The sequence below is a fragment of the Schistosoma haematobium genome, chromosome 1 (assembly GCF_000699445.3).
Source record: "Schistosoma haematobium chromosome 1, whole genome shotgun sequence".
Taxonomy (NCBI): Eukaryota; Metazoa; Platyhelminthes; class Trematoda; order Strigeidida; family Schistosomatidae; genus Schistosoma; species Schistosoma haematobium.
Genome location: NC_067196.1, coordinates 64959279 through 64973253, shown reverse-complemented (window position 1 = coordinate 64973253; position 13975 = coordinate 64959279). Strand labels below are relative to the sequence as shown.

General features: G+C 34.5%; 1 protein-coding gene across 1 annotated transcript in view; it reads right to left on the bottom strand.

Moving 5' to 3' along the window:
- Positions 1 to 13975, bottom strand: part of MS3_00001869 (uncharacterized protein) — a 50853-nt gene that overhangs the window by 27978 nt on the left and 8900 nt on the right. The window contains exons 4-8 of the mRNA XM_051209374.1: positions 11668 to 11792; positions 10320 to 10697; positions 8636 to 8711; positions 1782 to 2305; positions 435 to 632 (exon numbers count right to left, since the gene is read on the bottom strand). Of these exons, the coding sequence (XP_051074827.1) occupies positions 435 to 632; positions 1782 to 2305; positions 8636 to 8711; positions 10320 to 10697; positions 11668 to 11792 (1301 nt within the window). The remainder of the gene's footprint in view (positions 1 to 434; positions 633 to 1781; positions 2306 to 8635; positions 8712 to 10319; positions 10698 to 11667; positions 11793 to 13975) is intronic.

Below are 13975 nucleotides of genomic sequence, written 5' to 3'. Positions count from 1 at the left end.
TCTTCAGCTACTCTACAACTACCCTCCATTCCCAGACAGTGTGAATGAAATATTGAAGCAGGTCCCCCAACTCTAGCAGAAGTTCAAAAGGATATAGGTAATCTGAAGCGAGGAAGGGTAGCTGGTCCAGATGGATTGGCTCCAGAGGTCTTTAGGAATGGTGGTCCAATTTTAGCCTGGACTCTGAAAAAAAGCTGATTGGTTTGGTTTGTTGTTAACTTCAATAAATTATAGGGCTCCACTTTCCTTCATCAATTGAAATTGATACAGACAATTTTATTATTTAGAATGAGAATGTAATGCACTTTGAAAATTATTTACAGATTAAGGAACTCAATAAAACTACTAGTTACCTATAAAGATACAATTATCAAACTATTACACGTAAACTAATTAAATACATTAAAGTATTTAAATGAAAATGTAAAACATACAGTATCAGATGCTTCTTGAACAGCTTTTAATAAAGATGTAACACGATAGTCTACTTCACGTACAAACGAATTAGTATATACAGTCCACATATGCAATTCTGGACTTTTATCCAAAACAAGAACTAGAACATGACATACCCATGTCATTATACGTGTTGCTTCTAAATGAAGACAACTTTCTGTAAGTGGCTGAATGATCTGAATAGAAAACAAAAATGGAAATTACAAGGCATTTATGTAAAAAATACCAGTTTATTCTGTGATAGCACACGTTATAGAGAAAAAAGTAAATATCAACTTATTGTAAAAATTCATTTTAATACGATAAAGACATTGAAAATTTACACTAAGGAAGTAAATATGAGATTTTATGAAATAACTACTATTTTAGTGGTAGCAAATATTTACTAGTATAACAAATATACAATGTAACTCAGCAATCAATCTTAGGTTTATAAGCCCTGTTACGAAATCTATAGTCAAATAATTGAGAGCGTATATACATTAACTAAAAAGCCATCCATTCATGTGAGCATGGAACTTGAATGTTAAACACTATAGAATATTTTTCTTAAAAAATGCATTTTCCAGTTATCTGATAAGCAGACTAATCTTAAATGACTCTTACAATGTATATGGAACAATTAGTAGCTGTGAATATAATATTTTATCCAAAGATTATTATTGATTTATAACTATGTGTAATAACATCTGAAACCAATAATTCATTTGAATAAAATTGACTTTATACTAACTAGAAGTCTGTATACTCACCTTATGAACCATGTTTACTGTAAAGTATAATATAGTACTACACTTATATGTGACCTGTTACTGATTGAAAACTAAACGTATAAATAAACGGAGTCACTAGCTGTACTGTAGAATAGGAATAAATCACTAAGAATTATCAAACAAATAGATAAACATATCAAACTAGAACGGAGTATAAAGTTCAATCTTGAAGTTTATATCTCTCTTATTCAAACAATCAAGGACCGTATCAAATAATAACATGCATTGGTCTGATTGCTCTTAACGTTCTTCAGTGTAATTCTATCTTCATTACCATAGCCACTCCTAATGTTGCACGTTCATAACTTCATTGACTAGATTTAACATCGTTTGTTTAAACATTTTGTCCAGCCTAACATATGTGTGCTTTGTTGCCTTATTAAACATCTGCGATGGTATAACTCATAGTCTACTTATCGTATTTAGTGTTTTTAAATCTAAGATTAAGTTTTATGTCCATATGATTTCAAAAGGAAATTACGTGAATAATGCTAGTACTCATGTGAATTTTTTAACTTACATAAATATATTTCCTTTGAAAAAAACACTTACTAATAAAGCAATATCATCCCCAGTAATTCCTAGACCAGCAGAAGTGATTACATGAGTTCCGAATTGATCTATCGCCTCAACTGTCTGTGAATTAGCATACTGATTAGCTAAACGCCAATAAATTAAACCACGAAGTAGACCAGTGAGAGCAAACGTCCCATGGTCTAATGGTACACAAGAACACGTTGAAATAGTTATACGACTATCAACAGGACATGATGATCCTGATTGTCTGTCAGTCGATGCAGTTGAATCAACGGAGTTCTGATGAAATTTTCGAGATGCAACTTCAAGATTAGATTCATTGGGAGATGTAAAAATGACAGTAGATGTACCTGATGAAGTATCATGGTTGATAGGAGTATTATTAGTAGAATAAGTTGATGGGATATTACCACTAAGAACTCGCTTGGTACGTTGATAACGCGGTGTTGAATAGCAAACATTAGGTAATACTGGAGGCATAGTTCCTGTTAAATGACTATAACAGGCAACTAATTTAATCGGTTCTTCTTCATTGTAAACTAAATATTAAGATAAAATAAAATTCATGATAGGAAGTGAAACCACACATGGAAAGGATGGTAAAATGTAGCTTATACATGAAACAATTTCATGCAATAAATTCACATTAAAAACAACTAATGTCAGTAATGAATAGTTATGCTTTGAGAAGTAGAAATCGAAGAAAAAGTCAAGGGATTTTCATATTGCAATTATACAGTAACTAAGTAGGTTACGAATTTATTTACAGTGAAAATGCATTTCATGACTGATGAACACCGAAATAAACACACACACACACACACATAAAATCATACTTATGAAACTCTATTTTTGGCGTATAGTCTGGTCCAAACTTTTGAAATCTGTCTTTTTGGAAAATAGGGAATAAAGAAGTTTTGTACCGAGATAGACCTAATCGGACTATACTGGCTAGAACAATCTTTCATCAAGGTCCTACTGTAGTGAAGGAGAACACAGGTGAGGACAACCGAACTACATTTAGCATAACATTACATAGTTACTTGCTAAAATAGAAAAACCATACAATAATACTTAATTTGCAAAATGTCCAATAGTTGTCTCGGACTTCATTGTTCTTGCATTTCTATACTAATTGCTTTCTATTCCGGTTCTTCCTTTCTTGATCTTCCCAATCTTCTGATGCCATACATTATATTCCTGACTCGCATTATATACTACTTATGTCAATATAAGTAGCACACACCACACTACCATGCCAGGCAGTCGGTTGAAAGACAGTAAGACTAAAAGGCAGCAAACCTAAGGTTCGAGGACTATCGTAACCAGTAGTTGGACTATTGGTGACATGGTTCAGAATCGACCACAATGGTGTAGGTGTATACACTATTTGTCTTCCCATAAACCATGAGATAAAATTAATTTATACCCTTCCTTTCTACAAACGAATTCTTTCTCCCTGTATTATATCCTTATATGCAATTGTTTTTTTATATATTACAACTGAAGTAATTACATCTATGAATTCGATGTTAATATTGTTGTGCTAATGAGGCATGGTAATTTTGACCGACGCATATGTGCCTGGTCTTACGTTGTAGATGACTGACTGACTGAGATACAGGCAATCGAAATTCCAATCACATTTTTTTCAGTTCAGAGACTTATCTATTTAATGGATCAATAGGCGTAATTAAATGTTAGCGTGTTACACTCTTTGCTATAATTAAAGTACATGCTAATTACGGGGAATTTAATTATGTAGCAGAGATTTATCAAAGACGATTAAAATTACAACTCATTTGAAACAAGTAATTGTGATCAAATTTTGTAATGAGTTAAATTTTTTTCCTTCTAGACAAGAGATGGGTGTGAAAAGCTAATCCTAGAGACGATAGATTGAGACAGAATATACTTTATCTGCCTCAACGTTATCCATGGATTGTGAAAACGGTACTAGGTGGCTTGAAATTGTGCACTGCCAAGTAGTGCGGTACTAGAACGAAACAGTTGTCTAGTACTTCCAGGCTTTCAGCGATTGTTTAACATCAGTTTTTGATGAGAACTTAAAGTTAAGAATATCAACAAAAACCTTATAAAGTAACAGCAATCAAGTGCTCACTAGTGACTGATTTTGTGAGGTAGTTCCCGGAATTTTCAACTCCGCCTGTAGCTCTTATAGGGTTGCTGCCGGTCCCAAGCCCGGGTAAAGGAGGAGGGTTGGGCATGGGGTTAGCGTCCCCATCCCGTAGAAAACTAACTCGCTAAAAAAACGCTTACCAGAAAAAATAATCCAAACCATTTTAACTCTGCCCTAGGAGTTAGAAGGTCTTCATTTAGAAGAATTATGACGCTTCATGGTGAAAGCCGAGTTCCTTCGGAAGCCACGAGGCCGATGCCCCTTCTAACAACCAGAGCAAAAGTTTTTATAGGTACATGGAACGTTCGAACAATGTGGGAAACCGGGAAGACCAGTCAAATAGCAATGGAAATGAGGAGATACAACTTAGCAGTACTGGGAATCAGCGAAACCCACTGGACGCAAGCTGGACAGAAAAGGCTAGCTACGGGAGAGATGCTGCTATACTCCGGTCACGAAGAGGACAATGCTCCACACACTCAGGGAGTCGCTCTTATGCTGTCCAAAGTAGCACGAAATGCACTTGTAGGATGGGAATCTCATGGATCCAGAATCATCAAAGCATCATTCAAAACAAAGAAGGAGGGGATCTTAATGAATATTATCCAATGTTATGCACTCACCAACGATAGCAACGACGAAATTAAAGATCAATTCTACGAGCGGCTGCAGTCAATCATTGAGAAATGCCCAAGAAAGGACCTCACCATTCTGATGGAGGATCTAAATGCCAAAGTCGGAATAGACAACACCGGATATGAAGATATTATGGGACGACATGGACTGGGAGAAAGAAACGAAAATGGAGAAAGATTTGCAAATCTATGTGCATTCAACAAATTGGTCATTGGAGGCACAATATTTCCACACAAGCGTATACACAAGGCTACATGGATCTCACCGGACCACACTACAGAGAACCAAATAGACCATATTTGCATCAACAAAAAATTCCGAAGGACAATGGAAGATGTGAGAACCAGGAGAGGTGCTGACGTAGCTTCAGATCACCACCTAGTTGTAGCCAATTTGAAACTGAAGCTAAAAAAGAACTGGACAAGTGGACAAACGGCAATACAAAGGTTCAATACAGCCTTCCTTCGAGATACTGACAAACTCAATGAATTCAAGATAGCTCTCAACAACAGGTTCCAAGCCTTACAAGATCTACTGAAAGAAGAAGAAACTAGTATGGAGGACAACTGGAAAGGCATCAAGGAAGCATTAACTTCAACGTGTCAAGAGGTTCTGGGTCTAAGGAAATACCATCATAAGGAATGGATCTCTACAGAAACACTGGACAAGATCAAAGAAAGGAAGAACAAGAAGGCAGCAATAAACAACAGCCGAACACGAGCAGAGAAAGTCCAAGCACAAGCTGAATACATAGAAGCAAACAAACAAGTGAAGAGGAGCATTAGAGCCGACAAGAAGAAATACGTGGAAGAACTAGCAACGACGGCAGAAAAAGCTGCTAGAGAAGGAAATATGAAACAGCTTTACGATACAACGAAGAAACTAGCAGGGAAATACAGTAAACCAGAGAGGCCGGTCAAAGACAAAGAAGGCAAGCCAATCACCGAAATTCAACAACAGCGTAACAGATGGGTAGAATACTTCGAGGAACTCCTGAATAGGCCGGCTCCAATGAATCCACCGGACATCGAAGCAGCACACATAGATCTTCCTATAGATGTCAACCCACCAACGACGGAAGAAATTAGAATGGCCGTCAGACAAATCAAGAACGGGAAAGCAGCAGGACCCGACAACATACCAGCTGAAGCACTGAAATCAGACATCGAAGCAACCACAAGCATGCTTTATCTTCTATTCAAAAAGATTTGGGAGGAGGAACAAGTGCCGATGGACTGGAAAGAAGGACACCTCATCAAGATTCCAAAGGAATGAGATCTGAGCAAATGTGAAAACTACAGAGGCATAACACTACTGTCAATACCAGGGAAAGTCTTCAACAGAGTGTTGCTGAACCGGATGAAGGATGCAGTAGACGCCCAACTTCGAGATCAACAAGCTGGATTCCGTAAGGATCGGTCGTGCACAGACCAAATTGCAACACTACGGATCATCGTCGAACAATCAGTTGAGTGGAACTCATCACTATACATCAACTTCATTGATTATGAAAAGGCATTCGACAGTGTAGATAGGAGGACATTATGGAAACTTCTTCGACACTACGAAGTTCCTGAGAAGATTGTCAATATTATCCGGAACTCATACGACGGACTACAGTGCAAAGTCGTGCATGGAGGACAGCTGACAGATGCATTCCAAGTAAGGACCGGAGTCAGACAAGGCTGTTTACTCTCTCCCTTCCTCTTTCTTCTGGCGGTCGACTGGATTATGAAGACCTCAACATCTGAAGGAAAACACGGAATACAATGGATAGCTCAGAATCAATTAGACGATTTGGACTTCGCAGATGACCTAGCCCTCCTATCACGTACACACGAACAGATGCAGATGAAGACAACCAGTGTAGCAGCAGTCTCTGCATTAGTAGGCCTCAGCATACACAAAGGGAAAACTCAGGTCCTCAAATTCAAAGCGGAGAACAGCAATCCAATCACACTTGATGGCGAAACTCTGGAAGATGTAGAGTCCTTCACATACCTGGGAAGCATCATCGATGAACAAGGAGGGTCCGATGCAGACGTAAAGGCGAGGATCGGCAAAGCAAGGGTCGCATTCCTACAATTGAAGAACATATGGAACTCAAAACAACTTTCAACCAATATCAAAGTAAGAATCTTCAATACGAACGTCAAGGCAGTTCTACTGTATGGAGCTGAAACTTGGAGAACTACAACAACCACAATCAAGAAAGTACAAGTATTTATAAATAACTGTCTACGCAAGATACTCAACATCCATTGGCCGGATACCATCAGCAATAACCTTCTGTGGGAGAGAACAAACCAACTTCCAGCTGAAGAAGAAATTAGGAAAAGACGATGGGAATGGATAGGATATACATTACGCAAATCGTCAAACTGCATCACGAGGCAAGCCCTAACTTGGAATCCTGAAGGGAAGCGAAAAAGAGGAAGGCCAAAGAACACATTGCGTCGGATGATAGAAGCAGATATGAAAACGATGAATTACAACTGGACGGAGCTAGAAAGGATTGTCCAGGACAGGGTTGGATGGAGAATGCTGATGAGCGGCCTATGCTCCTTCACGAGGAGTAACAGGCGTAAGTAAGTCCCGGAATTTTCGGAGGAAGTCATGAATAGTGCCATTTAACCACGCTGGGTGTGGGGCAATTACATACCAATTATATTGGAAGATGGTCGGGTAGTATCGCAATCCAACTGAAATTAAACATGTAAACCACTGGATGTCATCGCAATGGTCTAAAGGTTAAGGGTTCGCCGCAAGATCTAGAGGTTCCGGATCCAATCCCTAATTAAGTCGAAGCGCACTTTTGATGAGTCATATACCAGAAAGAAATAATTACCCAGTACCCCCTGGTTTCCAGTAGTCGTTTTATTAAGATCAGTTCGTGATGTAAGCCTATACAAATGATAATAAAAGTAACTATGAATATCAGCCCCGCTAGTGTCATATGAAAGCCAATCATTGAATTATTCTAATTATAATTTAAAGAATAACTGATGACAGTTTCACATATCATTGTGTTAACTCTTTAAAAGTTTTGAAAAAATGCATTCGAAATGGGATAGGATAACAAATCGTGAAGTATGATTTAAAAGCAAAAGTCGACATTTTACTTAGAAGGTATTTTATACTTTCTGTGATAAATATGAATCAACCAATAAAGATATATACGAGATTAATAAATTGGAATCAGCCAACATCATTAATAATATTATCGAATGGTAGGTAACGTTTAGAGGTATGAGGAAACTTAATGGTAATGTGTGTAGAGGTAAAACGATAAAAGATGGCAGTATTCCCAATAATCAGAACGAAAATATTGCAAGGTAAAGTCATACATCTTGTATAACATCCAGGAAAGAAAAAGTGGTTTATTTCGGGAGCTTTGCAATGAACAGCTTTTAGTTGAGATTCTCTTTTAAAAAAGACATTACAGTCAGCTGTGCTATATGTAGTGGTTGGTATTAATGTACCAAGACATATAAACACTGAAGCTTAAAAAATGTTGGTTTTCTACTCTGAGCATCAATCAGCGACCTTCTCTATGCAGTTAGATATCAAACTGAAGAGAGAGTGAGAGCATTTTGTTCTTCCTTACAAACTAGGATGACTATTTTGACGAAATTACATTCAGATCCCAAACTCTAGCCACTATCTCAGTGATAAAACGAAATCATCGTCGCTGTATATCTTTGAGGTAAACCAAGCAAGTCCTGCAGGTGTATTGAAATGGCAATCAGCCAGTCGAAATAAACTTTTAGTGCTGCATTAGAAACAATTGCAAATAGGTCAACATTTCAGTAATATTGAGTAAAAATTTAATTTTTAGTGAAACTCGAGAATTTCGTTAAACTGAATTAAACAGAAAAAACACTACCGTAGATAATAATAATAATAATAATAATAATAATAATAATAATAATAATAATAATAATAGTTAATAATAATAATAAAGATACGTTTATTAATGGATAATAATAGAATCTATTAATAATATACAAAGAACATTGGTTAAATGAACAAGAAAATTTTTAAGTTCCAAAGCAGAAGTAAAACAACGACATGTCTATTAAAACAGGCTTACTTTTTTTAAATGAATCTAATGCATTTGGTAAATGGAAAAATAGATGTAACATCAATTTCAGTGAAAATCTAGCAGCCTGAAAAAAGGGAATTATAAATGAAATGATTGATTATGAGAGTAACAATATCAATATGATATAAGTATTAATTGACAAAATTACTAGAAGCATGGAGTTGATCAAACTAATAGTTTATTCAGAGAACTAATATACAAACGCTAATTGAATAGCTATTAGAAGATAAATTATCAACTGAATAAATGTATATAAGGATTAAAAATATCATTTTAATACAAAATATTTTATCAATATATAATGTGATTGACTTAGTAAGTAGGAAATTACTAATATTAATAAATTTATCAAGTGTAGCTTCTCGACAGCACCAGGGTTTTAATATCATTAGGTTGCAGATGCCAATTTTGTTACATCTACTTCTGTTTGTGTAAAAGACTAGTGTTTTAAACTCTTAAACACAAACGTGGCTACACTAAAAGCATTTTTTGAAGATGGGTACATAGATCTTCACATGGCTACTCAGTAACGAGGATAATGAAACTATCATAGAACCTCCTCTTGGATTAATCTGTCTTCAGTGGGTGTATATTATTATCTTTTACAATATTATAACTCGAAATAGAATAATTACCAAATATTGACGAATTAAATCAAATCTGTGTGTCATTATCACTCCAAAAGATCATTTGAAATTATTTAGACATCAGCAATCAGTGCAATAATTCACGAAGGAAAATTCTGATGAAGCTTGAATAAATATTCTATTTTGAACTGCATGATTTAATGACGTTAGTGTTGGGAGAATAAGCAAATGTAAATCATACACCACTCACTACTATTAACAGATTAAACTTTATTTGAATATCAAAGTTGTAAGATACAGTAAGCAGAAGAGTGTAGGGTGTGTATCAAAAAAGTGTCAGTAAATTTGCAATTTGCACGATGTAACAAGAATCAAACTACCAGGATAACTACAAATTTATTAAAAACAAAACTGTACCAAGGTATATTTCATACATAACTCTACACCATACTGAAATATTCAGAAATGATACTTATGTCAATATTATTTATATATACATAGAATAGTTTAATGGTGGGATAAAAATTGCCAGTAGCATGTTAAATTAACTAGGATGAGTTAACAAAATAATTCCTTGTTCATGGTACATGGATATGATACATGGTTTATTATCTGACCTATGAAGGGAAACTATGATTTGAATTAGGAATTTACTATACTTAGTAGTGGGAGTACTATACTACACTTTCATGAATAATTTCAATTATACCAGCTGTTCCCTAATTCAATATACTTTTGAACGAAGCATATACTTGGATATATCAAAAGAAAAATAGCCAATCTCTACTATTTCTTTATTAAGATATATTAACGCAAGATACCATACTTGAAACAACTAACTAATATAAGTAGCCTGTTTCCATATAAAATATCTAGAAATATTAGATGATAGATTGATTACTAACTTCATGTTGAGTAGAAATACAACTGAAACAATTAATAAATGTTAAGTGTGATACTTCCATAGAAAATCTTACCAAAACTTAATAATAATAATAATAATAATAATAATAATAATAATAATAAAGTGTAGCAAAGAAACAGGAGTAAGAGAAAGGGGATATAGAGAATCATCAACCACATACCAGTTGGTTACTTGGACTAATAGTACGATTACAACCAATACGATTGCATAGAGTTTTCCCTCGATCCATTGAGTTTGATTTGGGTTGATCACCTGACCAGAGGCGATGCCTACATGAAATGAACATGATGATTTGATGGCACAAATTCAATGCACCGCATCGATGAAGACGTTCAGCTAGTTCACAGCTTGTAGATAATACGGATAAAATTTCTATAAGTGAGCATCTAGCGTTTGCTGTTAATACAAGGGCAGATTGATTGGATGATAAGACCGAATTGTTGCTATTGTTGGTGGTGGTGCACTCCGAAATTGTATCGGGAAAACTGAATAAAAGTGAATTGATCAATACTTGTAATGTCGCTTCTGTGAAAAGTTCCTTCAGATTAACAAAGAAAAAAGATCAATAAATTGGATTTCATATAGATAACAGAATATAAAGTATTATAGGCAAAGATAAATAGTAGTTAGCAGTGGAATCCAGGACGCGCGTTCCGTCCTATTTGGGACTCGTCAGCTGAATGTACCTGCATCTCAGAGTTGATGTCCACTCTGGGACTCGAACTCAGTACCGTTCACTTCATATACCATCGCGTTATCCACTTAGCTACTGGATCCTGATAGCCACTTGCTTGTCTAGTGAGGTGAAGTTTAAATTCACTTTGTATTGTTTACTTGAATTTTCCCATTGATGTTTAGAACTGCAATTGATCACTCTCTTATTGCCATATGTGCATATTGTGAGTATTGCCTTAATTCACAAGCATTATAAGCAAAGATGGATAGTGGCTAGCAGTAGAATCCAGGACGCGCGTTTCAACTGCAGTCCTAAACATTAGTGGGAAGATTGAAGTAAACATTACCATGTGAATTTAGAATACAAATTACTGTAATAACAGATTGTACACAATGAAGGTTAGTTATATATTAATAAGCAGGTTAATCAGATAATAAGATTTTGGACTATATATATATATATAAACATGATGATACTGTAGTGAACACGAACATCAGTGGGGACAATCGAATGTGCTTAACACAAAATTATAGGACTTGTTAATAAAATCTAACAATCATATAGTAAATGCTTAATTTGCAAAATGTTCACCAATTGTCTCAAAATGACTCAGACTTCATTGTTCTTGCATTTTCATACAAATTGCATTCTGTTTCCGTTCTTTACTGTTCGATCCTCTTGTCTCTCCGCTGCCAGACCTTCTGTTCATGACTAACATCACATACTACTTATGTCAATATAAGTAGCACACAACACAATACAACAGAAAGATTATAACACAAAGTATACAGTGCGAACAATAATAAGAAAAGACTATATAAAATTAACTTACGATAGCAATTTTTTCTCGAGGTGATTGTACAACTACTGAACCCAAGTCTCCAGCTCTGAAAAGACTACGCAGGAATAATAAATCTGCTTCACGAACCATCGGATCTGTTTTCTCACTTAAAATTACTATATATATAAAAAGAGGAAAAGAATAAGGCAAGACAAAAGATATTGAACCTGCATCATTTTATTTAAACCAAGTAATTAGTCCTTTTTATAAATTTTGATAGAACTCCGTTTTCTCATTGTTCTATCAAAATTTAGTGACCGTTCGGAATAAGAATAAGGAGGTAATGCTTATACCAGTTTAAACTGTAGTCAATACACAATGATATATATACATATATGCTACAGATCTTATTAATTTAATGCAAGTGATCATCTTTGCAGGATATTAACGTTACTGAATTAGATCGGTGATGTAAGGAATGTTATCCTTTTTAAGACCTAATCTACAACAGGTTACATGTCACAGGATAATGACCAAATGATATATGAATATTCATTAATTTACAAAATATCATAATTTCGATGTAAAATAAATTCATTATATACTGAGACTTCTCTGAAACTATAATGAACTTATAATATAAACAGGAAATAATGAATTTTAAACTGTAGGTTGTTACATTGATCCGAACAAACAGCAATGATATTTGTTATATTTAGATGGCAAAACAAGACATCGATCTTACAATAGTTCATGGATGGAAAACTCCTTTATTGAATATCGCATGACCACTTTTTTTTCCTTCTCATCAAAAGTTATTTTAGGTTATACATATTTCTTAACTTCATTAATTGATTATATATTTGTGGTTATTTTAGTTTACGGGAGACTAAGAAATTGAATGAATTCATGTTGTTCTGTACACGACATTATTCTAATTATCATCAAAATGATTAAACGAACTCAAAGGTGTATAAAGTTAAACTCTAAGTTTAATTAACTATGTAATAATGAAACTGAAAGATGATTGATCACTGAGCGTGGACAAACAGGTAATTAGCCTACTAAATATTAAATATACGATTTTCTTTTCTTTCATTGATTTCTACTGTGAACTCAATGAGGCTGACTGCCTTTAATTCTGTTGAATAAAGTAAGACGGAGGTTGGAGGTAGTCAACAGAAACCAACATCTTATCTTAACATAGTGCACGCTATATCGAGTCACCTAGACTAATGGCCACATTGTAACTTGGTCGATAGGATTCGATCTGCACTAAGAAGGACCTGAAATACATGACATTGATTACCACCCAGTGATCAATCAATTGTTAAATAAAGTATTATCTGGTCTATACTCTGGTTCTCTATTATGGGTCGTGAATCCTGGTTATGATATAAGTGACCAGTTTTATTATTGTATTAACGTATTATCGTGGTATACTTGAGAGAGAGAAATATTCTAAACAATCCTTTACATGAATCTACCATCCTGAAACCCTTTCCTGGCGTTCTCTTGATTTAATAAACATCATTCTAGAAAGAACTAAAGATAATTCAGCGAAGAAAATGTCATCTACTTAAGCTGTACAATCTTATTTATGGTAAATTATTTAAATAAATAAATAACAGATATAAATAGGATATGACTAAATCCATTTTAGTCTGTAAACCTAAGTCATCCAAAGTCTCTACTACACCTTGTCATGGCACTCGTGAACCATTAGTTACACTCATACTTAAAAAGTATCAATAATAAACATAAATTCATACATAAATGGTAAACTTTTTTCCACATATTTCAAAATATAAGCATACTACACATACAAATAATATAAATTTACAAACAGATGTACCAAATACTTCTTATTACAGGTATAGTACTTAAGTAATTATTACAAAATAGTACATTAAGTAGAAATTGCCTTGAAGAGATATAAAAGGACAGATAAAATGTAAGATTTTGTCTATTGAATTATTCAAGTAACAGCTTTTTAGAAAATCGGATTAATACATTCAATATTTTACAGAAATAATCTCATTAATCTGTCTTATAAATAATATCTAATAATAAAAAAGGTAGGGTTATGCTTATCATAAGTAAGTTAGCACTGTTACAATAAGTTTCCAAATTATTTTCTCACTTTGATTCAGTATTTTCCACACCACTAAAAGGAGTAATCATTATATTTATACAACTATTATATAGTCAAGTAAATACTGTACTACTTTTCTGTTAAGGGCATCTACGCAACAGTGTATGTGGTAGATGTGTGTGGGCAAGAGAAAGAGAGAGAGTAGACAAAAAGTATACTAACTATTACTATAAAAAGGGATTTATTTACTCTCGGTGAAATGCA